The 26,554-nt window shown below is 40.6% G+C and overlaps 1 protein-coding gene across 4 annotated transcripts in view; it reads left to right on the top strand.

The window, feature by feature from the left end:
* The window catches only part of SLC9A3 (solute carrier family 9 member A3), an 81,628-nt gene extending 55,467 nt beyond the window's left edge, over positions 1-26,161 (top strand). For 2 of the 4 annotated variants that reach the window (XM_075921557.1, XM_075921556.1), the window contains 9 exons: positions 1,339-1,409; positions 3,850-3,979; positions 7,280-7,395; positions 12,064-12,193; positions 12,695-12,871; positions 13,546-13,621; positions 15,976-16,083; positions 17,777-18,020; positions 20,928-26,161. In XM_075921557.1, the coding sequence (XP_075777672.1) occupies positions 1,339-1,409; positions 3,850-3,979; positions 7,280-7,395; positions 12,064-12,193; positions 12,695-12,871; positions 13,546-13,621; positions 15,976-16,083; positions 17,777-18,020; positions 20,928-21,048 (1,173 nt within the window). In that variant the 3' untranslated portion in view covers positions 21,049-26,161. Of the gene's footprint in view, positions 1-1,338; positions 1,410-3,849; positions 3,980-7,279; positions 7,396-12,063; positions 12,194-12,694; positions 12,872-13,545; positions 13,622-15,975; positions 16,084-17,776; positions 18,025-20,831 lie in introns of those variants that run through there. The other 2 variants (XM_006113051.4, XM_006113050.3) reach the window with 2 other exon arrangements.
* The last annotated feature ends 393 nt before the right edge of the window (positions 26,162-26,554 follow it).

The following is a 26,554-nucleotide window of genomic DNA, read 5'->3' as shown; positions in this document are numbered from 1 at the left end:
AAATTTCAAAATTAAAATACGTAACCAGCTTTATAAGTACTGCACTGGCTTGCCCTATTATTTATCCGTCACTTTTTGCATTGCTCTATAAGATGCCCAGCTGGCAAAATGTTTACTTCCTAAACCTTCTGGGGCTGAGAGTGCTGTGGAAACAACCTGTTCAGCCTTGTAGAGCAGAAGTACTCATCCTTCATCTGAAGGTATTAGTGGTAGGGGCTTGACTTTGGGCAGTTAGGTTGAACATATGAAAAGAAGTTTATTTTAAGAACAGAGCTCAAACTCTTTATATTGATTTATTTGGGTAAGGAACAATTATTAGGTAGGCAATTATGAGAACATATAACATGCACATTACATAAACAGTAGCATATAGGCCAGTGAACATGCTAATTTATACACCAGTAAAGATAGATTTCTAGAGAGAGTGACTGTTGTACACATCTGTATGCCTTGCACCTTTGTACTCCTAGAATTTGAAGGACTCTTCACGTTCAGATCTCTTGAAATTCACCTTTAGAATAAAGTCCTAACTCACTTTTATATAACTCCTTCCTGTACTGAATATTTTCATAGCATTCAAAGCCAGCAAGGACCATTAGATCATCTAGTCTGACCTCTGGTATTTCACAGGCCACACATTTTTCCCAGTTTAACACTGTATTGAACCCAGTACTGAATGCTGTCATGATTGCATCGTTCTGGTAGTTTAAACCTAGAAGTTACTTGATGTGAATTAGTAACTCTCAACAATGTTTATTTTGCAACAATGGACAAATTATACAACGGGGAAAGTTTACCACTTTCACATGTTAACAGACTAATTCAAGAACAACTAAGGACAAAGATTTGCCCAAAGTGAGTGTTTTACAATGATCATAAAAGAGGATTGGTACTCACACTACACTGAGGGAAATACTCTCAGAGTATGGCAAGGAGCCAGAAGCAACAATGTGAAACTCAGCTGATTTAGAGAAACATGGCTCATACACTTCTGATAGCAAAAAGGAAGGAGATGCCAAAGTGGGACAGGACAAAGAAGCAATGAAAGTGATAGTTAACAAATGAGGTCCAATTCTCCTCTTTCTTAGACTTGTGTAAATCAGAAGTAGTCAGTGGACTTCACTATTATAGAACTGGCATGGGAGGAGAATAAGGACCTGGATCTCTAGGAAACTGAGATGTTAATCTCAGCACACTCATGGCAACAGGAAGTAATTCTATTGGCATTCAGAACATTGTTCTTGATAGACACCAAATCTGACCCCATATGAATTAAGCTATTTTATAATTAATGTCTTTAACTTCAACACAATATTCAATGTATGGTTATTTTCATAGGCTTTTGATCATATTCTTTCTGCTGTTGAAGACATATCTGGACAAATCGGACATAATTATCTGAGAGACAAGTAAGTGGTGTTAGCCACCCTTATTTTACTGAACTGAGATATTTAAGGCAATGGGAATGTATTAACATACCAATAGTTTTGCTTACGTCTGTCTGATCAGCAAAATGGTATTTAAGAGCTAAATAAATGGAGACTGGTTGGGTGACACTGGTCCCTTCTTCCCCTCACTTCCCACTCCCTGCATTTCTGGAATTAATCACACTAAATAAAAACTATATTGTTGCAAAAAAGTGTATTGCTTATGCAATTGGTAACAATTTAGATTATAGAACAGGATGGATTTTTAAATTCTAATGTACTTCTCAACATTGATGCAGTTTATTTACACTTTTGCATTCCATACATCCTAGAATATGAAACTACACTGGATATCTTCATTGATTTCATCACTGAGAGACGCTAAGGGTGGTTCACAGTTATAAACACCGTTGCCCTCCACTGCTCTGTTATTTCCTGGCGAACCAGTTTTGTCTATTTTGGATAGGAAATCCCCATTTGTAAACAACAATGTTTAGGTCTTTGAGGCTGTTCAGGTGAAAGGTCTGGGATGTTGCCACTATCTTTTTAGTTTGTAACACTTTAAGCAGTTGCTAATCCCCAGTGGATTCAGGGACTGTGAAAATAGTGGCTGGCCACCTCCCACCAATGGAACCTTTTCAGTGCCACACCCAAGACCTGGAATTAATGTCATTATCTGTAACTAGGCATCTGAGCCTGCATAGAATTATTCGAGGTGACCCTTTGTACAGGATTTGAACTGAACACACAATTTTTGCCCTTCTTGTACCAACATTAGGAACTATTTTGGGGTAGGAGAGAATGTTAATCTGTTCCAAATTGAAACTCATAAATGTTGACTCGTGTCTATTGTCTTGAACAATAGGATCTTCAGTTTCCAAATATTTTCACAATTTCATTTCAATTATATGTAGTGGATTATAAAGCAGGTGCTCTGATACCATAGCGATGAGCAGACTTTGAGAACTAGAGAAGGGAAGGAGAATAAAAGGAAAAAAAAAAACAATTTAAACCTGGAAATTTAAATTGTATAGAGCTACTTGAGGATAGGAAACCCTGTCAGTCATGGGTGTAAAGCCAACTCTTTCCTTTCCCCGCTGTTCAGGTTAGCACTGCTGGAGTCGAAAAGAGAGAGACCTTGAAGAGAACGGAAGTTTGAGAAGAGCATTGTCCACACCAGTTTCTGAGGGAATCTGGAAATTCTGTAGTGAATTTGTTCCACTATAATAGATGGCAGTTGTATACCTAAGATAATATTTAACACTCCTGAGGGTAGACACATAAAGAGAGATCTATGGTCGTTTATACAATGACATTTTTATGAGGGATCTCATATATAGAAGCCATTTTCCCTTGGGTAACCAGGAATCCTGTCCTGGATTTTGGGTATTAGAAATGAAATTTGGACGCTGAGGAAATAGAACTTTTCTTCAAATTTGGCATATTGACTATGATGGTGATGAAGCTGAGGCGTTCTAACATCGCAGGCCAGACAGAGCCTGATCACTGTGATGGATCAGGGTCTCCCTGAAAAAGGAGGAAAGGCCCAACTTTAACCTAGATTCTTGAGTGAGCAAGATCTCCTCAATTAAGTGCAAGCTCAAAGATACTGAGAACAGGCACCCCCTCGATATCTGAGAATAATTCACTGGAGTATGCAGGGGCTTCTCAGTGGGGCCAACCCATAAAATATTTAGTGAAAAATCATCTATTACTGGAGGTAAATCCTTTTACATAGGAGGAAAGAGATTTTAACTTCTCCTGTGAGATTTCCTAAAAGCTCTAAGGTGAGTCTACACAGGACCTGAAACTCAAAATAGCTTATTTTGAAATTTGGTGCATCTACACAGCACCAAATTTCAAGATAATGTGCTATTTCAAGACATCACTTAACCCTTATGGAATGAAGATTACCAGGATGCTGAAATAGCGCTCCCTTTATTTAAAAAAAATATTTCAAAATGACAGGCTGCCTGTGTAGACACGGGGTAGCTATTTCAGGATACCAGAGGTATCCCAAAATAGCTGTGCAGTGTAGACATACCCTTAAAGCTAATAGGCAGAAGTAGAAAAATAATTTGGCCTTATTCCCTAGTGTATGGCATGTCCTTTTGATTTCAAAACTAAAAACATTGTGTTCTCTAATCACAAAGCTCTTACTGCTTTTGTTCTGCAGCAGCTGTGCCTCTCAAAAGATTGTTGTGAATTGTGTAACTCCATATAAGACTTTTCGAAATGTGCTTTCGCTGTTCTTTACAGATGCACTTACCAAATGCACTTCACTGTGTTTATTATCCAGCAAGGTGTCTAACAATGCTTAATTCAAAGGAATAGCTGTTCAAGCTAAACTAAAAATTGTTTAAATTGATTGCTGCTCTTAAAATTGTTTGGTTTTTTTTTTGTTTGTTTGTTTAAATCACAGATGGTCTAAGTTTGATCGAAAAATCCTCAGTAAAATACTGATGAGAAGGTCAGCTCAAAAATCAAGAGACCAGATTCTTAATATTTTCCATGAGCTCAACCTGAAGGATGCCATAAGCTATGTTGCTGAGGTACTTTTAAACATTGTATCTTATACACCGTAACATCAATATTTCTTTGTTTTAAATATTGCAGCATTTCTTAACTTTCATGTGTTAGAACCAATAGCAAATCTACTTGTGTGGTGAAATGGAATTTGAAGTACTTTGTCCCATTATCACCAGTTTATGTGATTGTAGTGCTCAGAAATCAGAGTTTGGATAGATAGTGAGGATGGCAGTTAAAGACAGAGAGACTCCCGGAACTAGCCTCAAGGTGGAATTTATTCTTGTTGCCAAATGAACAACAGGTTTGATACAGAGCTGTGTTCTGGTCTCTTTGTTCATCAGCCTCCAAAAAAACTAACACCAAAACATATAAAATAGTTTTGCCACATCAGCAAATTCAGTGTGACTCACTGGCAAAATCTGAAGTCTTTTGCAATGGTTCTCAAGCTTTTTCATTTTGTGAGCGATATCATAAGAGAACCATCTTCTCTTGGACCAATTCTTCCTGCTTTCCCACTTATTGGTTGGTTTTCTAATTGTTAATTGTTTAATTCTATGAAACACCGTATAGGACTCCAGACCCCACATCTCCAAACAATAGGACTCTCAAATTCCTGCCAGTCTCTGAATACCAGCAAGCCAGAAAATCTTCTTGTTTTCACCAGCCTATCCCTGGAATCTTGATATTGAGCAACAAGGATTTGTTGATTCACATTCCCCCTCTCCCCTTGCACATAAGCAGTCTTCAACTAATAGCTACAACCAACATTCCCTCTAATTTTTTCCATCCGTATGAGGAATAAATTTTGTTGTGTGCTGAGGCATGTGCGGATGTGAACTACCGGTAGAAACACAGGCTGCCGGCTGTGGGTGCTCTGCTAATCAGCCGAATGGCGTTTGAGTCTCTCCTGAGTGGCCTCCTAACCACTCAGCTTACAGGAAACACTGTCTACAGTTGCATCTAGACAGAGCTCATGTCAAAGTGTCTCGTTCTAGTTATCACAGGCAGAAGGGGTTCCAGAAGCATGATTGTAAATGTCCACAAAGGTCATTTTTTACCTATAACCCGAAATATCTGTAGCCCCATTTCATGTGTTTCAGTGATGTGGGTGTCATTTTAAAACATTTCATGCTTCAATTAGTAATAATTCTAGCAGTAATGTCATTGTGAACCTCATATTCAGGTTCCTTAAATATCGATTTCCATTTCACTTTAATAGGTACGTAGGTTTTTTCTATTTTCAGATGTCACGGTGATTTTTCTACTGCCATGGAACTGTTACAAATTGTGCAGAAAACAGATTAATATAAAATTATGCACAGGGAGGGTATTGCATGGAATATAGGTTTTCTCCACCATTGTCACATGCTAGCCTCCTGAGTGTGCCTGATTGTGTCTTCCTTAAGGCACCTCTAGGGATGTAAGTGACTAGTCAACTAGTTGACTATCTGATAGTCGACTATTCCCTCGACTAGTCGCTTCTTTCCTCCCCTTCCATTTCTCCCTCCCCCCCCCCCCCACACACACACATACACACTACCTCTATCAGCTTTTTAAATGCCTCTATCAGAGGCAGCAAGCTAGGGCGGGGGAGAGCAGGAGCTGGTGCTGCGAGGAGCTGGCTTAAAAACTGGTTCCCCCGAGCACTGTCTCCATGCGGGGCAGGGAAAACAGGGGTAGCAGGGACTGGATGGAAGCCAGGAATCAGCTGATTCCCCGTTGGTGCACAGTCTCAAATGCTGCACTTCTGCTTTTTAAATGTATTAATCTTCCAGCATTGTGCACCAGGTGCACAGGGGAGACCCATAGTGAGCCAGGACATCTGATTCCTGGCTTGTGCCAGTTCCCCCCACACCTCTGGCTGCACTTCTGCTTTTTAAATGTATTAAGAGCTGGCAGGTTCTTAATACATTTAAAAGGCTGGTACACAGCGGGGGGACCTGCCGGCTCTTAATACATGTAAAAGGGAGAGCAACAGCGGGGTTAGCTTCTGGGGCCAGGAGCTAACCCCACTGTGGCTTCTCTGTTTATCGACTAATTGAGTAGTCGATGGAAGTTCCATCCATTAGCTGGTTAAACTAAATTTAACATCCCTAGGCACCCCCAAGGCTTCCCTCCTCTCTGCGTAGCTGCTGGGGATACCTTTTAGTCCCTCAGCTGTATTGTTAGTTAATTGGCCTCCTCTGCCAACTGGCGGTTTTTCAGTCCGAGCTCAATTAATATAAACTGGTAGAAATATGAATAACAAGATGTTGAATTAGCTTCTGACCCAGCACACACTGTTACACCCATGGTAAGCTTTCTTGATTCCATTGCTGTGCATAGACATGACAAGTGGTCCTGATAGAGCTATAGCTTACAAAATCACAATGCATTACCTTTGCTCTTAAGAATAATGTACTTCTATGAGTGTGGCAAATATTGTTCCACAGGTGTTCTCTTCACAGTTCCTTAAAACATAGAGTCCAATCCAAGTTCTCTGTGCTGCAATGCAAAGCCATTGGAGGGATTGCCCCTTATTACCTGAGAAATTCTTCTCCTTCTGGGAGCATGTCTTCACTCAACAGCTACCATCCACCAGAACAATGAAAATGTCAAATAGGGGCAGTGGTGAAAATGGGAAACAAAAGTTTGACAGGAATTCACTTTTGTATCACCACTTGAGAACTGATAGTAAAACTCACCTTTAGTTCCTCTTACATTCATGTACGTACATTTAATGATTAACCAAACATTTGACTCTTTCCTTCTGGGAAAGAAGAAAACTGTTACGGTCATATTTTGGAAGGTGTTCAATTAGCAGAGAGGTGGGTCCCAATATAAGAACCTGGATAGGTAGATGTTTGCAGGTGACTGACCAGGTGTTAGATGAAAAATTACATCCATTAGTGGAAGTAATCCTATATAGGGGGAAAGGGAATTCAAACTCTTGGTGACTCTCACTGAAGGCTTTTAAACGTACAGGGATGCCATTTGCAGAAGATGAGGAGAAGGCCTATAAAATTACTTGAAGCCTTCAAATTAGGGATATTAAGTGTGACTTAAATGGAATGGCTTTGGGCTGGCCCTCTGTACTAAGCTGAATTTTGCCCCAGGAAAATAAACAGCATGGAAAAAAGAGCGAGAGAGAGACTTTATTCCTGTTATAAAAGAACCAGGGGAAAGTTGTATTTGTGTCACTTGCCTAGAGAAACTTCAAAAATGATGCTGTCTTTTCTTATATTGTTCAACTTAACCTTAGGTATATTTGTGTTAACATCATATACTCTGACTTAAAGCCCAGTCGCTAAGCTGTAGTGTACCTTATTTCTTTCTGTTAATAGGGAGAGCGTAGAGGTTCCCTGGCTTTTATTCGTTCTTCAAGTACTGACAACATGGTCAACGTGGACTTCAGCATTCCTCGACCAAGTACTGTGGAGGCCTCTGTCTCCTGTTTACTGTAAGTTACCTTTTGAGGGAAAGTTTTCATTTAATATTTGAGTTATATATGATTAAATACCAAATATGGTGTTTACGCCAGTACAAAATGGGTGCAAAATTCTCCCACGCTGTCTTGGTGGCTTTCACTTCAGAGACTGATAGTGATTTTCAGCAGTGAGAGGTACCTCACACTATTTTGTCTTTTTTTTTTTTTCTATGCAGGTCTATTTTATTCTTCAGGTAAAGGCATTACAGAAAAAACATATTAAGAACAATAAAAGACACTACCTACATGCTAATAGGGGTTTGCCCCAAGCCTAACATGGGCTCTGTCAGGAACAGTCCTTCAAACCCCCACCCCAGGAGATTTCATGTGGTTACAAGCTCACCACAGCTTCAGCTAGAACAGCCCCTTCAGGGGCTTCAGTAAATCTAGTCCTTCCTGCTCTGCCCAAAAGGGCTGGGGCCCTTGATAGACTGGGGGATCCTGTCTATGTGCTGTATTAGGAAGAAGTTTACAACCAAGTTGCTTATTCCAAAATCCTTTCTTTGGGTCATGAAGAATCTAGCTGGCGCTAGGATATGCTTCCTCTCCAGCAGGTGGCTTCAAAGCCTGATAACAAAGCAATACATTAGCATCTTCCACCTACTAGAGCAGAGGGGGGCAAATTATAACCCACAGGCCACATCTGGCCTGCAGGATCCTTCTCTCTGGCCCCTTGAGCTCCTGCCTGTGGAGGAGGCTAACTCCCAGCCCTTTCCCTTTGCCCTCCTCTCCTGCAGCCTCAGCTCTCCGTGCCACCAACACCAACCCTCCAGATGGCGCGACTGTGAGCTCTGGCCAGGTGGCATAGCTGCAGTGTTGCCTGCTCAGGTGCTCCAGGTGGGAATCAGGGGAGGTTGCATGGAGGATTGCATAGGGGCGAGATGTTCTGGGGGGTGCTCAGGAACGGGGGAGCAAGGGAAGTTGGATAGGGGCAAAGGGTCTCTGGAGGGTAATCCGAGTTGGGAGCAGGGTCATTGAATAGGAGGAAAGGGTCCAGGGAGGCAGTTGGGGTGGGGAATAGGGATTTGGATAGGAGGGGGGCAGGGCCATGCCTGGCTGATTGGGGAGGCTCCCCTAGCCTTTCCTACCTAGCCCTCCATACAATTTTAGAACCTCAGTGTGGCCCTCAGGCCAAGAAGTTTGCTCACCTTTGTATTAGGGAGTATCTATAATTTATCAATCACCCATACAGAATTACATTTTTAACAAAGTGCACCTCCAAAGCGATTAACCCTAATTCTGCACAATTTAGCCTGATTCAGTAAAGTTTCTTAATTTTGTAGGGTTTGTCCAGGATATTACATGACATTCTCAGTCTGTCAAGCTAGCATATTATATTCACTATGTATTTCAAAGGATCAAAGAGGAGAATTTCATTATCTCATTCTTGAGAGTTTAATGGAATACATTTTATGACATGAACGGGAATATATAAAGTTATATCTGTAACCAGAAAAATGGGAATAGCAAGTATGGGAAGAATGTTTTTTTTTTCTTTGCAGACTTCAGAAGCAGTTAATTGATTTTACACAAACCTTCCAAACTAAAATCTCCTTTGGTTAGAGACCACGCATGAAAATTTCAGTCCTAAGGGTGAATTTTTCAGAAAGTCCCGGTGTGTAAGAATGAGAGCTTTCTCATTCATACAGCTTTGCATCCCTCTCTGAAGCCAAAGCTTTGTGTGCCGAGCCACAGAATCCACCCTTTATCATGGAATTGTTAAGGGTTCATATTTTTAAATGTAAAATTTCTTTTCCTTCTTAAAGGAATTATGAGCTCTATTCCCAGGTATGCCCAGCATCTTATTTCACTTCCATTATGTAAAACACCTGTAAACAGGCTACAGCCTGCCAGTTAAACCAGATTTATGACTGCTCTGAATTGCAGAGTGGTGCCTGGTTGGAATGTACCAATATTGCTGGCCCTGTATTTATAACAGCCTGCCATTGGTAAACTGTGTTTTTTACTACATTAGCTCCTTTGTCAGTAAAACTTTTGTAGAGAAGGAAAAAACACACACCTCAATCAATGTAGGTCTCACCAACAAAAGTGCTAGTGTGGGCTATCCCCCAGAAACATGCTGCTAATAGTGCTGGTTGAAAAAAGGTACACACATTGCTTGAAAAATGTTATTGGAAGAAAGTGTGTGGGGGAGGAGTGTGTGAGGGGAAGTTAAATGGGAAAATAGTGGTTTTTCCCTACAACTTAAAAAGCAACAGCTTCACAAAATTTCATAATTGTTGGAAATTTTCATTTTGGAAAAAAATGACAAATGGAAAATTTCCACACCCTCCCCCTCAAAAAAAATCTGATTTTTGGAATTCCGTGTTTCAGCTCAGACTCTTCACCAAAATATGCCAGACATCGCTAGCTGTTACTGTGCTTATCCCTGAATTCCAAACTGCTTATACTGTGGGCCAGGCACTTCTACCTTTACTTGCACTGAGCATTGTCACAATTTCAGAGTTAGCTGTATCTTTGATACACTCCCCCCTATGCTCTTATTCAAGGTCACTCATGTAAAGTTTCAGGCACCGATCCTCCATCCCTCGTGGGCTCACAGACCTGAGTCTCACTCACTCCAGAAGAGGCGGTTAGGCTCACTGTCCCTCTGTGCTTCGGTGTGATTTTTTTTTCCGCAGCAGATCTGACTGGGATCCAGCATCAGTGGTTCACCTGTCTTCAGGGACTACAACAGTGTATCAGGAACCAACCAGCCTTCACAAAACAAAATACATTTATTCTCAGAATAAAAGCATTACAGGGAAAACATAAAACCCACAAAAGTTCCTATGTGCATGTCAGCAGCTTACCAGAGGTCCCCCATTAATGTCGGGCCCTAGTAAGCCAAGATAATTGCTCTACCCTCCCCCTCCCTTGGACAGAGGATTGTGTCTGTTTGCTGGATGAAAAGAAGGCCCTGTGTTAGTTCCCACTCAGCCTTTTTATACCCAAAGCCCTTTCTTGGTTTGAGTCTCCAGGACACCTAGTTTGAACCAGTATATGCAAACACCCCAGGGGATGGTGTTTCTCTGGAGTTGTTTACAGTCCCAAGCATGATCACTCCATCATGTTAAGTTCCTGCAGGAGCTGTGGTAACTCTCTCTTAACTCTCCCCCACAATCAGACAAACATAACTCATAAATTTAGCACAAAGATGCTGTAAAGTCTGTCACAAGTAGGACCTTATTTTTTTGTATAGATCCATTGATTTCAGTGCATCTACTCAAGGAGTACTTGATCAGAATAAGGATGGTAGTACGTAGCCTCTTCTGACCCCTCCTTACCAGCTGCCAAAACGCCCAGCTTCCCCTCTGATAGCTTCTATCCTGCAGTTATGCATTGTCAACACAAACATCTGTGACATATGAAAAACATAGAGGGCAAAAAAAGTCTAATACTATCATAAACCACACAAAAGAGACCACACCAATTATCTTTGTCATATTGAATTCCAACAAATTTCATTTTCCTGGAGTTGACACCACATTTCTCAGCTGTTGCACAGGCATGCCACAAAAGCTAATATAGAGATATGCAGCACAATATTTGTCCAGCTTGCTGCAGAATACATGGGTCGTGCCTATGGTATTTGCTAGTAGGCGAATTCCAGAGGTTTAACCTCAAGTCATCTTATAACCCTCTAGGAAAGAAAAATACACAGATTTGAGACACAAATGTTGCATAAAATGTATTGGGATAAATATGTGATGCAATTACTCATAAGGTGCAGATTGGTCTGACCACATTTCTAAATGATCAAGAAGTATCCAATTTGTGGGTAAGAAAATGAGTGTGACTAATAGCATTGTAATGCATGATCTAAATAAGTGGTTCCCAAAATTTTTCTGCCAAGAATCCCTTTGGCATCTGACTAAATGTGCTAGGACCCTTTCATTTTTTATACCTAAGTTTCATGTTGTTGTTATGCTATTAGTTTAGTTAGTTATGACACCTACAAAAATACACACACACACAGTTTAGCTCAGAGGACTCAGGATTCCGGTGCTCAGGTCCAGCTTTGCCATAGAGTTCTGAGGCCTTATCGAAGTACCTTCATCTGAATTTTTCTTTCTTCTACGTGGGGGTGTTACTTATGAATGTTACGAGTCTTGAGATGTGTGGCAGAATGTTCTGATTGAGCAAGTGCTGGTCCTACTAGAATGTACGGTCCTCTCATGCACGGTGTGTGAGAAGCATGATGTCCATGCAGCTAAAGTTCCAGACTGCTATTCTGGTGGATTCTGGTCCTGTCTCAAGAATATGGTGAACCACCCAGAGGTATGGGGACCCTACTGGTTGGGGACCACTGAGCGACACTGATAGATGTAACAGGAAATGAAGCAAACAGGCTGAAGTTTCTAAGATAAAGCAGATGATCAGTCAGTGCTAAATTGTGACAGGTTTGTCATTTAACTGCTTTTCCTGGCCAAATTACACCACCACTGACATCACTGCTGAATCTGACCGGAGGCTACCACAAGAGTTGTGCCTACTTACTCTAGATTACATTTGACCCATGATGCTTGTTTCTCATCCCATCCACAATTACCTTTGTGTTTAAATATATTGCAGTGTATACTTTTCCCCTCCAATTGGAGATTTAGAATAATATTTTTGTATTTTAATATTCTGCTTTAGGAGAGAAAAGGCCAGCTCCGTTTGTCTTGATATGCAAGCGTTAGAGCAGAGGAGAAGAAGTATACGAGACACAGAGGACACAGTCACTCACCACACCTTGCAGCAGTACCTTTACAAACCCAGACAAGAGGTGAGAGCACAGTTGTGGCTAGTACCATGTTTTCATTTGAAAGCTGGAAGAAACTAAATGCAGAAAACTGTTGCAAAACTCAAAATTAAAGGACAAATTTAACATTAACGGAAGAAGGGCTCTGATCCTGCAAACAGGTTGACAGTCTTTCAAGCAGTCCTTACAGCATAAGTAGTCCTATTGACTTTGGTAGCAGTACTCCCTTGAGAGCAGATTGCAGAATTGGACCCCATATCTGTTCTGCTGATCATAGAAAGTCTGAGCTGTCTGATGCAGACCTGTTCCAGCCTGTGTGTTTAATCTGAATGATTTTCAATCAATATTTTTCAAATTACCCTGCTTGAGGGTAAGAAGGAAATAATTAACTAGCTGAGATCCTGTTAGCATGTTGACTTGTAATTAATTGGGTTTTTTTAATTGATTGGTTTTGGCAGTTGCCTTGGTGCTGGCCCCCAGTTCATTCCTGTGTACATAAATAGTCTCTTCTCTTCCTGGCTACAGCACCGACATCCGTACAGTCGGCACGAGATCATTCAGAATGAAGACGAAAAACAAGATAAGGAGATTTTCCACAGGACAATGAGGAAGCGCTTAGAATCTTTCAAGAGTACCAAACTAGGAATAAACCAGCCCAAAAAGCTCAACAAAAACCACAAGAGAGACCGGGGCCAAAAAAGGGTAAGGAGCGTGCACATAGGGCCAGGTCTTATCTGTCTCTTACTCAGACAAAGAGCCTGGTGCTTTAAAGGATCCATTGCTGAGGAAGCATAGGGGAGTTTCAGCTCCCAGCATTCATCTCTTCCCTGTGGAAACTCCTCAGAGAGAGGATTTTTGATCAAGACCCAAACCCAGGGTGAGATGAGTCAAGGGGCAGCACTGAAGGTGTACAATCTTGTGGCATGTACTCACCAGCCCCCTCTGCCTTGTGCGCCCTTTTTTTGGATGTGAGGGGACTCCAGGCCCAACAAACATTTGTGCCAGGAGGGATGGCTTGTGTCTCCATGGAAACTCAGAGGAGCTGATGGGTTGAGAAGAGGAAACTCCAGGTTCTGCATGGAGGAAGGAGGGACAAATCCAACCTGCCCAATTGCAAAAGGAGTAGGAAACTCTGCCACATGACAGTGATGAAGATGGGTGTCTGTACTAACATCAGTGGGAGTTCTATGCAGATACTTAATGGGAAAATAAGGGATTAAAATATCTAGGCATGATCACTACAGGGCTATTCCAGTCTTATGTGGGTGAACTCCAATTCATGGGTTGAAAGCTTAGAAATCAAGCTCTCTGTAGCCACAATGGGTATTGCACAGCTCTCATTGTCTGAAGTAATTTGAAATGTTTTACTTTTTCAGAGAGCTAGTAATGCCATACCAAATGGAAAAATACCATCAGAAAATCCAGTGCAAGACTTTACTTTGAAGGACAAAGGTAATTGCATTATCAAACAACAATAGTTAACCAGGTGTTTTAATTGGCTTGTATTTTGTTGGAGTAAGAGTGTTCTTGTGAAATTTCACGACAAGAAAACAAATCAGTTGACATTAACACATTACTAGTACCCGTGTCACATTTTCCCCCTCTCTGCTGTCATGACAGTAAATCCTATCCTACTACATCAGTGACACTATTACACCTGCTTAAAACAGATGTGTTTAGAAGGAAGTCATGAGCGTTAAAAAATATATATATATATTTTCAGGGACAACTTGATGACAAGTTGAATTTGAATTATTTTATAACTAACAAAAGCAAAGTTTAATTTTAATTTTTCAATCCTAAAATTAATTGAGGCCACCCTAAAGAAGACCACAACACAGATGGAATCTCAGCTTTTGAATTATAACATTCCACAGCTAACTCTTTGTGATCCAAGGGGGTATGTTTATGCCCCATCATGACTTGCCAAAGTATCTTGTAAACATCAGTACTTTCTCTAAAAGCAGAGCAAGCAGACTGGCACAGGAGGACAGCATAACATGTACATGAATGGAAAGTCAAGCACCAAATATTGTGCTATTACCCTAAATGTAATTCCAATGACTCCAGCCCCCTAGCAAATGTAACTTTGGGCCTGCTAGCCTTGACTGTGTCCTGAACAAAAGAAGGAAAGAAAAAGCCCTGCACTTCTAATTTTTGCGTTTAAAGAAAAGCATCCTTTGATTTGAGTTTCAGCTGTCTCTTTGCAGGTGCTGTGACATTTGCTGGAGTTGGTCTGCTGCCACCTGCCATGACAAATTATTATATGTGGTTTAAAAAGCATGGAGCTAAATTCTACCCATGCAACCCTATTGATTTTAAGGAGGGCTGTGAACTATGGGAGAAGTGGGAGGTGTCAGAATTTTTCCCATACCTTTTAAAAAGGCATAGCTTAGGTATGGGAGGTAGAAACTAATGTCTGCAGGGACTCTGGGCTCGTGTATTTGTCTATCAGTTTGTTAGCATTTACTTTTATTGCCAGAAGCAATGTATTGGCTGGATAGCAATTATACTTTTGTAGCACCTTTGATCTCTAAGTGTTTCCCAAATACTAACTAATTATGCCTTCCAACACTCATAGAAGAGTTGATAAGGGATATTATGTATGGCAATCATTTCACCTGCTGCTGATATGGAGCTGCCTCTGCGGGGAAACACAGCAGCTTTACATAGTACTTTAGATTGAGAGATTGAAAAGGACGTCATATCCAAGTAAACTGCACCAGGAGTGTAGATTGGCAGGAATGAATTAACCAAGTTTAGAATTATCCAGGACATTAGTATTAATCCATTTGTGAAAATGCAATGGGATGCTTAATCACCCAAGTTGTCAGGACCTCAATTTTGTAATCCATTTAAAAGAGAGCACCTTTAGCAGCACACTGACCCCTGATACTATGCTTGGGCTTCCTGTCAGCACCAGGTAGTGAGGAAAAGGGCCACTTTCTGCAGTTTGTAGTGACCCAATAAACTATCAATTAGATATGTACAAAATTTAGTTATACAGGTACGATTGCCTTTACCCAGAGTTATGTTAAAGATTTACTATACAAATCTTTGATAACTATACTGGCATCAAGAAGCGACCAAATACAGGCAGTCCCCGACTTATGCGGATCCGACTTATGTCGGATCCGCACTTACGAACGGGGCTTTTCTCGCCCCGGAGCTCACGGGCGGCGGGTCGCCGCCCGTGTCCTCCAGGGCGAGAAAAGCTTCTCCCGGTCTCCCTGGTCTGCTGGGGGGGTCCAGCAAAGCCGCTGGACTCCCCCAGCAGACCAGGGGAACAGGAGCAAAGCCGCCCAGGCGGCGGGGGTCCTGCTGCCTGGGCGGCTTTGCTCCCGGGCAAACGAGCAAAGCCGCCCAGGCGGCGGCTTTGCTCGGGTGTCCCTGGTCTGCTGGGGGGGTCCAGCGGCTTTGCTGGACCCCCCCAGCAGACCAGGGAGACAGGAGCAAAGCCGCACAGGGGTCACGCCTCGGGTAGAGCAGCTGGGGTGCTGCCGGGTTGGTCCTGTGGGAACCTACCGGGCAGCGCCCCAGCTGTTCTGTCCCAGGCTCCAGATTCAGCAGCTGTTGAAACTGATCAGGCTGATTCCAGGAAGCTGGGGGCAGAGCAACTCTGCCTCCGGCTTCCTGTAGTCAGCCCCTGGTCAGTTTCCGTGGCAGCAGCTGAATCTGGAGCCAGTTCCGACTTACATACAAATTCAGGATACGTAACCCGGGGACTGCCTGTAATGTTTGGGTCAACTCTTGTATGAATCTCTATTGCTCTTTGATTTTTTTTTTTATGTGGATTTTTCTTCCAGATGTGGAATTTTCTGATCCAGATGAAAATTATGAATCTCTGCATATGGACAAAGGAGTTGACTTCTTAGCCAATGTCACGAAGCAGAATTCCACAGATGCTATAGCTGGTAAGAAAATAGATCATAAATGCAGAAGTTTCTTCAAATACAAAGCAGTTTTGCTTAATAGTTTTCTACTGAGGATATTGACAAAGGTTGTGATCATGACTGTATAACCTGGTTGCCAAATGACTAATCCCTTCTAGAAACAGAAAATTTATTGTAGTGTTGCCCTGATTTTTCAAAGTCCTCCAATATTCAGCTTTTTTTTAATTGATTTCTGTGCTGTCAAGAATATATACATCAGTTTGACTCAGATATGTTTTCTTCACACACACTCATCATATTGAATGTCTCTCCCAAAAATTACAGTGTCCTGGAGCCCACAACAGGCAATAGTCAGTCCTGGACTAGTGTATGTTTAAGATCTAATACCATTGTAGTGACCCCGCAGAGCTAGAAGCAGGACCTTTCCATCTCTGGAAAGGGGAGATTTCCAGTGTGTAGGGGGCAGGGGGGAAAGGGCACAGCTCTTGTGTCTGTCTCTGGGGAATTCAAAGACATCAGATTTTAAAACTGACATGTTTATGTCTAGAAGAAGCTGTTTCAGGTATTGGTTAAGGTAATAATGTGTTGATTTTCCCTCTAATCCCTGTCCAGTTGGACTCATAGGGTATGTCTATACTACCACCCTAGTTCGAACTAGGGTGGTAATGTAGGCAACCGGAGTTGCAAATGAAGCCCGTGAAACAAAGAGTAACGATAGTTCGGAATAGGAAGCCTAGTCCGAACTACCTAGTTCGTGCCGCATGTAGCCGCGCGGCACGGAGTCCGCAGTAGCGGACATTTAAAAATGGCGGCGCCCAGCTATATGCAAATGAAGCCCGGGAAATTCAAATCCCGGGCTTCATTTGCAACTCCGGTTGCCTACATTACCACCCTACTTCGAACTAGGGTGGTAGTGTAGACATACCCATAGATAGTAGTTTGCTTTCTGTAACATGAGTCATGTGAAGGTGTGGGGCAGTATAAATGCTTCTATTAGCATTCATTTGACTATAACCAAACACAAAGATATTTCTGATGGTTCTGACCTGCTTCTCCTCTCGCACATATTTTATACTAATGTAATTCCACTGACTTCAGTGGGATTATTGATTTGCAGTGTTGTCAGAGAAGAAGTAGATCTATCTTTTTATATACTCTTACTATCTAGATTTACACTAAAAGTTCTAGGAGACCGGGGAGGCAAATTCACCAGTATGCCCTGATTTTTTTTTTTTTTGGTGCCACTATAGTGATGCCAAAAATCCATAAAACTGTCATAATGGGCTAGTTAATCCAGGCTTGCATCTCCTTTGCATTACAGGAGTGATGCAAAACAGCCAAATCATGCTGGTGAATCAAGCCCTAAGTATCACTCTTTCAAATATGTTTCCTTTTTAAACTGATACATTTAAAATAAATTAGAACTGAGCACATTTGATGTGATTGATTTAAATCCAGCCTGTTAGTTTGGATAAATTGTGGATTTAGGTTTCTCTGTCTGCAGACCCTTCAACCATAACTGCCAATTATAGTCTTTTTGTTTTTCAATCAACCAAGACTTTTAAAGCAGCAAAATGACCAGCAGTAACCGGGCGTGTGAGCAGAAAGCTCTATTGGTTTGTTATTTCATAATGGCCATATTCCTGAGCCAAGCATCCTGTTTGCTGCCAATTATTTTATTTTCAAACTGAACTTATCACTCAAACTTTTGTAGGAATTGATAACCCAGTATTTTCAGCTGATGATGAGCAAAGTGTCTACATGAAGTTCCCGCCGTGGTTATCTAATGAAGATACTGTAGTACCGTCACAGAGGGCCCGAGTGCAGTTACCATATTCTCCAGACAACTTCAGACGGCTTGCCCCGTTTCGCCTCAGCAATAAGTCCGTAGATTCCTTTTTGCTAGCAGATGGCCCAGAGGAACGACCCAGAGCTTTCCTCCCAGAAACAACACATATGTAATATTTTAAAATTAACCTTCATATTAATTTGTAATCAATCTCTCTCTCTCTACCCATGCCACCTGACAGCTCTCCTTGTCTCTTTTTGTCTTTTCAAGTATTTTCCTATCTTCCTATTCCTTGATTTTTCTGCAGCGGAACATCTGCTGTTCGTCTCCAGTTTGAAACTGGTTCTTTAAAAGAAAGTTGCTCATTTTTAAATATTTAGGACAAAACCCCTCATTGGTGTAAATTATCGTAGCTGTCTGGTCTACACCAGACCTTTGTTTGGGTTTCAACCTTCCTTGATATTTTAAAACCAAAAACATTTCATGTACTATTTGTCTATTGGATAGGATAATCAAACTATTTATATTGTGGGCTCAATTCTGCCCTCTCCTACAGTGATGAAACATCTGATGGAGTCATTTCACATGAGACTGATTTCAGATTTAACCTGATACTTCCTATAATGATAAAATGTTCTCTCCAGTAACTTCAAGCAAGGTTCATCTTTGTTATGTATTTGTACTCTGCCTGGCTCAGTGAGAATGGGTCATTTAGGAACAACTGCAATATAACTAATAAATAGTACTAATAGCCACATCAGTGCATTGCTTTAGGTAGAGTTAAAAAATCAAGCAGTTTGCTGTGAACATTACATTTACTTTGTATAGAGATGACTTTGTAAGGGGCAACACCTTGGGGAAATTAGAGCCCAGATTTTTATTCGAACGCCAACATTAATTTCACCGTAAGAATGGCCATACTGGGTCAGATCATTGGTCCACTTAGTCCTCTCTTTTGGCAGCAGCCAATGACAGATACTCCAGAGGGAACGAACAGAACAATCATTGAGTGACCCATGCCCTGTCATCTAGTCCCAGCTTCTGGCAGTCAAAGGCTATGGACACCCAGATCATGGGGTTGCATCTCTGACCATTTTGACTAATAGCCAGTGATGGATCTATTCCCCATGAAATTACCTCATTCTTTTTTGAATCCATTTATAATTTTGGCTTTCAATATCCCTTGGCAATGAGTTCCACAGATTGACTGTGCATTGTATGAAGAGGTACCTTGTTTAGGTTTTGACATGAGTTTTATGTTGTGTAGATAGATAAAAGCCTTTCCTTTTTTTGTAAACTTCAGTATTTTGATGTAGTAGCTCAATTCAGTAAGTTGTCACCACTACAAGTTATCGCTTCAGATCTGAATTCAGTCACATGTGGAATATTTAACGTCACGTTAGTCCTCCAGCACAAAATCAGCCGCGCCGTTTGCTACATTTCTGTAATTGGCACAGCCATTGCTGTAAATGAGATGGCTCCGATGCAAAACTTAGGGCAATGCAGATAGCAACAAAACAAAATAAAAAAGTGCATGGTCTACAGTGTAAAATCATTAAACACAAAACCTAGTGTCGTCTCTGCATTAGTGATTTAATTGTTTAGATAACTTGAGGATGCTTCCAGCAGAGAAAGGGAGAACCGTATTCTCAGGATTTATTCAACTCAAGTCATGGCTGTTACAAAATGAGTAGAAAACACCTTCCTATTAGTATTGTCCTGAAAAATGTATATAAATATTTAGAACTTGATTAGCATGTGCATTCACTCTAGTTTCATGCCTTTTGAAGTGATTACTAGCCACCTGAGTTTAAAGGAAACCTTGACTGCAGGCTGTCGGAGGCTCTGAGCAGTGCAGAATCCTGACTGCAGTGGAGTTTTGTCGTCATCTGAAATGCAGTAAAAAGAGAAAGTTATAGTTCCCTTTTTTATGGCTCCTGTCTTATGAGGAAAAGTGATACATAGCCTTTAGCTAGTTCCAGATACTGAAGTATGATGTGTCATTTTCACCAGTGGAGTAGAGTTCAGCTATCTTTTGGTTGTGTGTTGTGTTTAGCCAGCTAGCACTTATAAATCTTTTTATTATTTCAAAAAATATTCGTTTGGAGTTGTTTCCAGATGAATGAAATAGTACTGGAACTACTGTGTGGATTAAGTGTATTATAAATGGAATCCCAGAATGTAAACACATCTTTAACACTCACAACACTTGTCTAAATTGACAGTATCTGCAACTTTCTTTTTCGCTGAAAATATTTACTTGCATCATATGACACTGACTTCTGTTGCTTATGACTTTCTAAACTTTTATTAACCTTTGTCTTTTCTTCCTTTCTGTCACCTTGATTGGTATGGATTTTAGCATTTAGAATAGTACAATGGTATGTAAAACAGCTTCTTGTGCAGATAAATTTGTGGGGTATGTTTTCAGTCACTGCTGGATAAAAATATCTTGTTAAATGGGTTAAAACAAGTTTTAAAAAGAGTAAGTCCAAGCAGCCTCATCTTGTTGTAAAGACCTTACAATGATCCTTTTAATTGCATTGTACACCGTAAAGCATTCCCAGGTAAAATAGCATTGGAATCCAAATTATTTAGAATTCCTTAGCTGATCCTTACAACTCAGTAGTCCAAGGCAAGATTTGCTTATGAAAACAAATACATGTAAATGGCCACATGATGGCACCATCACCTAAGAACTTGGAACATGGTGATGTACTTGACAAACTCTGGGTTAAATTCTTTCTTGGCTTCCTTCTTGGACAATTCCATAGGCTTCAGTAGGGTTATACAGGGTGGGAGTTGGGACAGAGTTAAGCCCACTGGCTCTGAGAACAGATTTACATTCCTAAAGATACATTACCTTCAGCAAAATAGCAACAGCAAAGGGATCAATCTGAAACCAATGTTTCAAATGAAAATCAAGCTTATAGAAGAAGTCGATGTTTATATACTTCTGTGTTCAATTTTGCCAATGTAGGTGACACGAGCCATAGCACTGCATTGACAGGATATTCTGATGAGAATCTGCCGCCTTGGGAACCTGACCAAGCAAAACAAAATGCCTCTCTTTCAGAGCAGTCCCTCCACTTCGTTCCTTCTTGCCTTCAAAGGCCGTGGGCACAAAGCTGTTCTTCACTGGAAAACCGAGGAAATACATTTCTTTCTACTGTTTCAGAGCACATACCATCTTATGACCCAAACCTAACAGAAGTCTCTTGGAAAGCAGTCTCAGACACAAATAACGAAGCACCTGTAAATTCAGGATATTGTTCTGAAACAAGTTATGAGCCAGTGAATTTGCAACAAGACAGTTCTGTAGATATGCAAGAGAGGCTGGTGGAATCTAACCCGAAGGAGAACCGCGAGAAGAAAACACTGTTTAACGCACAAGTCCACTATAGATCTGCTGCGGCCAGACGTGTACAAAGCCGACGCTCTTTTCATAGACCAAAACCATTGCAACATCCCAAACTTCAAAAGTTAGCATCTCTTCCGTCATCTTGCCACATCCCTCCACATTCTCTGGAACAAGAAGAAACACAGCTTTGAGCCTTGACTTACCAAAGAGAAGAAAAGTGTAGTGACAGTGGACAGCATCTTTGGAAGAAGAGAGAGCAAGAGAAACTTTTTCTAGTACTGTTTCTTGAGAGAAAAGGAAAACCCATCAGAAACACAGGGGTGTACTTGTCCACTGGATACACACCAGTAATTCCTCATTCACGTTAAAGGGACTTATGTGGTTGAATCAAATTGATAACTCTGCTTCCTCCTTAGACTGTTACAAAGATTAAATTGTTTTCTGAGGGCTATAATGGAAAGATTTTCAACATGGAAACTTGTTTGATGTTGCTTTTCAAATTAAGAATAGCTTTATTATGCCATTTAGTTCCATAAAACACCATTAAGGCAACACACTGCAGCTGTAACAGTAATAAGGCAGACCAATATTCATGCTGCGAGGAATTCCTATATATGAGGCCAATGGTTAAGTCTCTTGCTTGCTAAATCCATTCTGGTTGAAATAGTTTAGTGCCTCTTTATTACATGTGCAATCTATAGAAGAAATACTGTCCTATTGTGGAATTTTTGTATATTGTGAAACGCTAAATTAATTGTGGAATTTTGATTCTGTATTGTAAATTTTTGGGATGAGATCTTACCCCCACTGAAGTGAATAGGAGTCTAGCTGTGCATTTCAGTGGGGTAAGGATTTCAGCCAGTGGTGCTGGAGATTAAAGAAGGTACAGAGATAAAGTAGAATTCTAATTTACATGGTCCTAAACATCTCATTTATGTTCTTAATTAAGCTGCTCTTTTTCAAATAGCCACAGTCACTTAAAAGGCACAGGTGATTTATTTGGCTATTTATGCGTCTTCCAAAATATCTGTTAAATGTTCCTATTTATACATAATCCTCTCTCTGGATATTTTTGGCACAGTGATTGTCTCAACTACTGTCATCTTCTGTGTCCTTTGACACATTGCTTAGGTGCCATGATGACTCAGGATGTTGCTATTTCTAAGTACTGTATGCTGACATTTTGGCTATACTGTATGTATATATTTGTAGATGTTCGGAATTAGAGTTTTTACTTTCCATGTTTATGCTAAATGATGCTCATTGAGATTATACCAGGTCTCCTCTCCTTATAAACCTGATCCAACCCCCTCTGAAACCAGGGGAAGTTGTATTGGTCGCTGTATGAAAATGAAGTACAAGTGAAAGGCTCTGAGGACTTTATATTTCCATGCAAGACTTGAATTAACACTGCAAGTCAGGCAGCTCCCTGCTTAGTTTTGCAGCTTCGTATTTAATTTGTTCCTCTGTATGACATTATATTCGGCGTAGCCCCAACTGTGAAACTTTGAGGCAGCTCCTTAGTTGGTGTAAATTGTCAAAGTCCCATGAAGTCAAGTTAGGCGTGTCGGAGCTTTTAAAAATCCCCTTAGGTATCTAGCTGCATCTTTAGGCATCTAAATACTTTTTTAAAATCTGGCCCTATGTGCCTGATTAACTTATGTAAATGGGGCTTAGTTGCCTGAATGATCACTTAGGCACTTTTTAACCTTATCGCTAGAGTTCAGATGTTACTTCGGAGTCTGACCCAAACATTCAAAAGTGGCTTCTAATTGTGGGTGCCTCCCTGCTTGGATGTCCAATTTCAGACACACTGGACACCCCAAATTTAAAATCAGTGGCCACTTGTGGAAATGCTGGCCCTGTATCGTAGGCCTTTTAGCGAAGCCTAACAATTGTGCTAGTGACAGTGCTCAGATAGTATGATGATGAACATTGTATAGAAGCCCAAATAGATCAATAACTTATTCAGTAGGGGCTGGATCCCAATTGCCAACCCATTTTACTCAAACCATCAAGTAGTTCTCTGTTTTCTTTGAGTCCTCCTCTAGCCCAGTATTGACCACCTCACCAGCCATTCTCATTCTGAATGGGGAATAACATGTAGCTTGGAATAAAGTCCTTAGAAACCATAGGAAGCCTAGGACCTAGATGTAAGATTTGATGTCAATGTAATTTTTTGTGAATGGACTAAATAATGATGGATTTTTATTATTGTTTTGGTGAAGGGGAAAATATTTTGTAACTGTAGTTTGTGGATTATTATAATAGGAGTGATTGCTGGAATTCTGCTCATCCCTGTGATGAGACAGGTGGATGTTTTTTGAAAGCAGTGTTTAGACTGACCCATTATACAGCAGAAGAAAAACCCTTTGGACCATATTCTCCAGTGCCTTGCACTTAGAATAATTGATTACACCCACATAAAATTGAAACCCTAGTTAACCAAGTGGAGAATTTGGATCTCATAGCATTTTATACCTGCCTTGCCAAGGTGTAATTGACTATGCAAGATACTAGGCAATGGAGAATCTGTTCTTTAGTCTGAATATTTTTGAGCTGCTTAGCACTGCTCTGCTGAGGCAAGAGCCACTCCAGGCTACGTCTACACTGCCTGCTTTTTGCACAAGAAGCTTTTTGTGGAAGAGATCTTCCTCAAAAAACTTCTTGCGCAAAAGTGTGTCGACACTACAAAAGTGCATTGCAAAAGCGATGTGCTTTTGTGCAAGAGCGTCCACGCTGCATGGATGCTCTTGCACAAGAAAGCTCTGTTTGCCATTAACAGAATGGCCGTCAGAGCACCTGTGCTTTTTCTGTTTTTGCGCAAGAAACCCCTATTGAGCATCCACATCACATCTTTTTGCGCAAGAACTCTTGCACAAAAAGGAGTTATTCATGGTAGAAAGAGGTATACCTACATCGCAAAAAGTCCTCTGTTCTGCCATTCTATTGTAAATTGTCTTGCGCAAAAACACGCTTGAGGTGTGGACGCTCCATTTTTGTGCAAAAACCCTGTAGTGTAGACATAGCCACCAGGCTGGCTGATCTGGCCAGTGAGGCTATTTGCATCACTGGAATGGAACAGAGCAGTCAGGACATTCTGGTGAATTGGGCCCCAAATTTTAGGGTATTTTTTATAGTCCTAGAAAGGCCGCAATTGTTCTGTCGTATCCCAGCCTAACGCCTAGGCATGAACAACATAATAGGTCAGATTCTAGGTCCTGATGCTGGGGTCCCAGGAAAAACATCCTTTTTCTATTACCATTGTGTAGATATCCTTGCTGTGTTGTAGCAGTAAGGACTGGAGTATCGCACATTGACACTATAAGAAGGCCTGTACGATAGGCTACATTTTCAAAAGTACTCACACACGATCTATATGCATGTCAATGCATACCTACAAATCCTGATTTGCCTGTTGGTGCTTATGCAATTGTGAGCACTTTTGAATAGGCAGTCTTATAAATTCATGTTGTCATGTCCTGTTCTAACAAATTGATACTGCACACAATTAGGATGCATAAACAAAACTGCCTGTACAAAGACAAAAGTAACTGAAAAAATAGGAGTCTATAAGCTTTGAGTGGTGCAGGCGGTATCCCCAAAATAGTTTGCTGTGCTATTAAAAAAAATAGTGTCAACAGAATTTTATCAATGTTTATATAAAAAAATCTAAATTCTCCTTTCTCCTTGTGTGTACTGATAAGAGAAACCCTCTTAGTGTAGATACAGCTTATATTAGTTCCCTTAACAAATAAGCTACAAAACCAGTGCCTTTGTGAAGGCCTTTTTTCACCTACCGAATGGACATTGCTATACATACAGGAAAAGCTTTCAAGTGTAGACCAGACCTTACTCTACTGTAACTTCACTGACTTCCATGGATTTACTTCTGATTTACCACAAAATAAATGAGGAGAAATAGGCCCAAAGAGTCTATAGTCTGTCTCCTTTCAACTCCATACCTTCCTTGTGCACTTTTGAGTTATAAAATAAATCCATTTGATGCAGATATTGAACCAGATCACCAGCAGATACAAATTGGTGTAGTACCATTAATTTCAATGCAGCTACACAAATGTATACCAGCTACAGATCTGGTGCTATGCACTATGAATTGTGTTTTCCTGGCTCTTTTCACTTTAATTTCATAATTGAGCCTTCACAATTTAAGCAAATATTTAAACCATACAGTATAAATAAGAGGTCTGATACCTTGCACCTTGTCTAGTCAGTTTCACCTGAGCAAAATGAGTGTAAAATGCTGCCAAGTCAGGGTGGATTTTGTCTAGTAATAGTGACTTCTCAAAGTGCGAAGCAGTGAAGAATCAGTCTGTAAGGACCAGCTTTTCAGATGGTGAATCCTCCTAGCTCTATTGAGATTAGCGGAGCTGCCAGTGGTTTACACCAGTTGATAATCTGGCCTTATAAATATGTTCTGTCATAGAAAGATGGATGCTTTGTAGTCTGTGAGGAATTCCACAGATGCTATTTATTGAGTATGTATCTATGGCTTACTTTGTTGTACAAAGATAGAATCCATAAATATTTGATAACTTTTCTACAAATTTTGCTCCACAGAGAAGATTTTTTTATGTTTATTATGCTGCACTATTAAGCAATAACCTATTAATGTTAAAAATAGGAAGAGTGTAGTCTGTATTAAGATGTATTCTGTCTCTCTGAGCTGTGAAGATACTTGTATGAAATGCTATTTTACAAATATATGATCTAATCATTTTATGTAATACAAGTTGGAAAATGAGGTGCCTTAAAATGTCACTCTCCGGACAGTTTCTGTTTGGAGAGTTTGTGTGCACTTTCCAAACAGTATTCCTTCTTATATTTTTAGTAAAGTTGCTCTATTAAAATGCCTTTATAAAACTGTTTTAAAAGCACATTATGATGAGAACTTTGGCAATAAACTGTATGACTTTGGTGTAATCATGCTACAGTGGCAAAACTGATTTATTTAGCAAGTCCATCTCTGACAAATATTTACAAGGACACTCCAGCATTACAAATAATGTACTGAAACCCAGCTTCATTGTGCTGGCTATTTAAAAGCGTATACTTTGCATGCGCCACTGGTGAGAAGATTGCAGCTATTGTGATGTAGACAGATATAATCATGTAGCTGATTCTGCTCGAATCTTTTGATCAAATGCATGAGAAATAACTGATTCACATCTCTAAAAATTGTCTATTCAGTTTCAACAGGGACATGTTAAAGGCATTTAAACTTAGGTACCATTTTGACTTCTATCCTTAAATTGAAATATTTTGTTTCAAAAACCACTTACAACTTCAAAATGGGGGCAATGAGTCCGCAGTAGTCCTGT

Source organism: Pelodiscus sinensis, chromosome 2 (genome assembly GCF_049634645.1).
Source record: "Pelodiscus sinensis isolate JC-2024 chromosome 2, ASM4963464v1, whole genome shotgun sequence".
Classification (NCBI taxonomy): domain Eukaryota; kingdom Metazoa; phylum Chordata; order Testudines; family Trionychidae; genus Pelodiscus; species Pelodiscus sinensis.
Note: the sequence above shows the minus strand (reverse complement) of the source record. Positions and strands in the feature narration are given on the sequence as shown.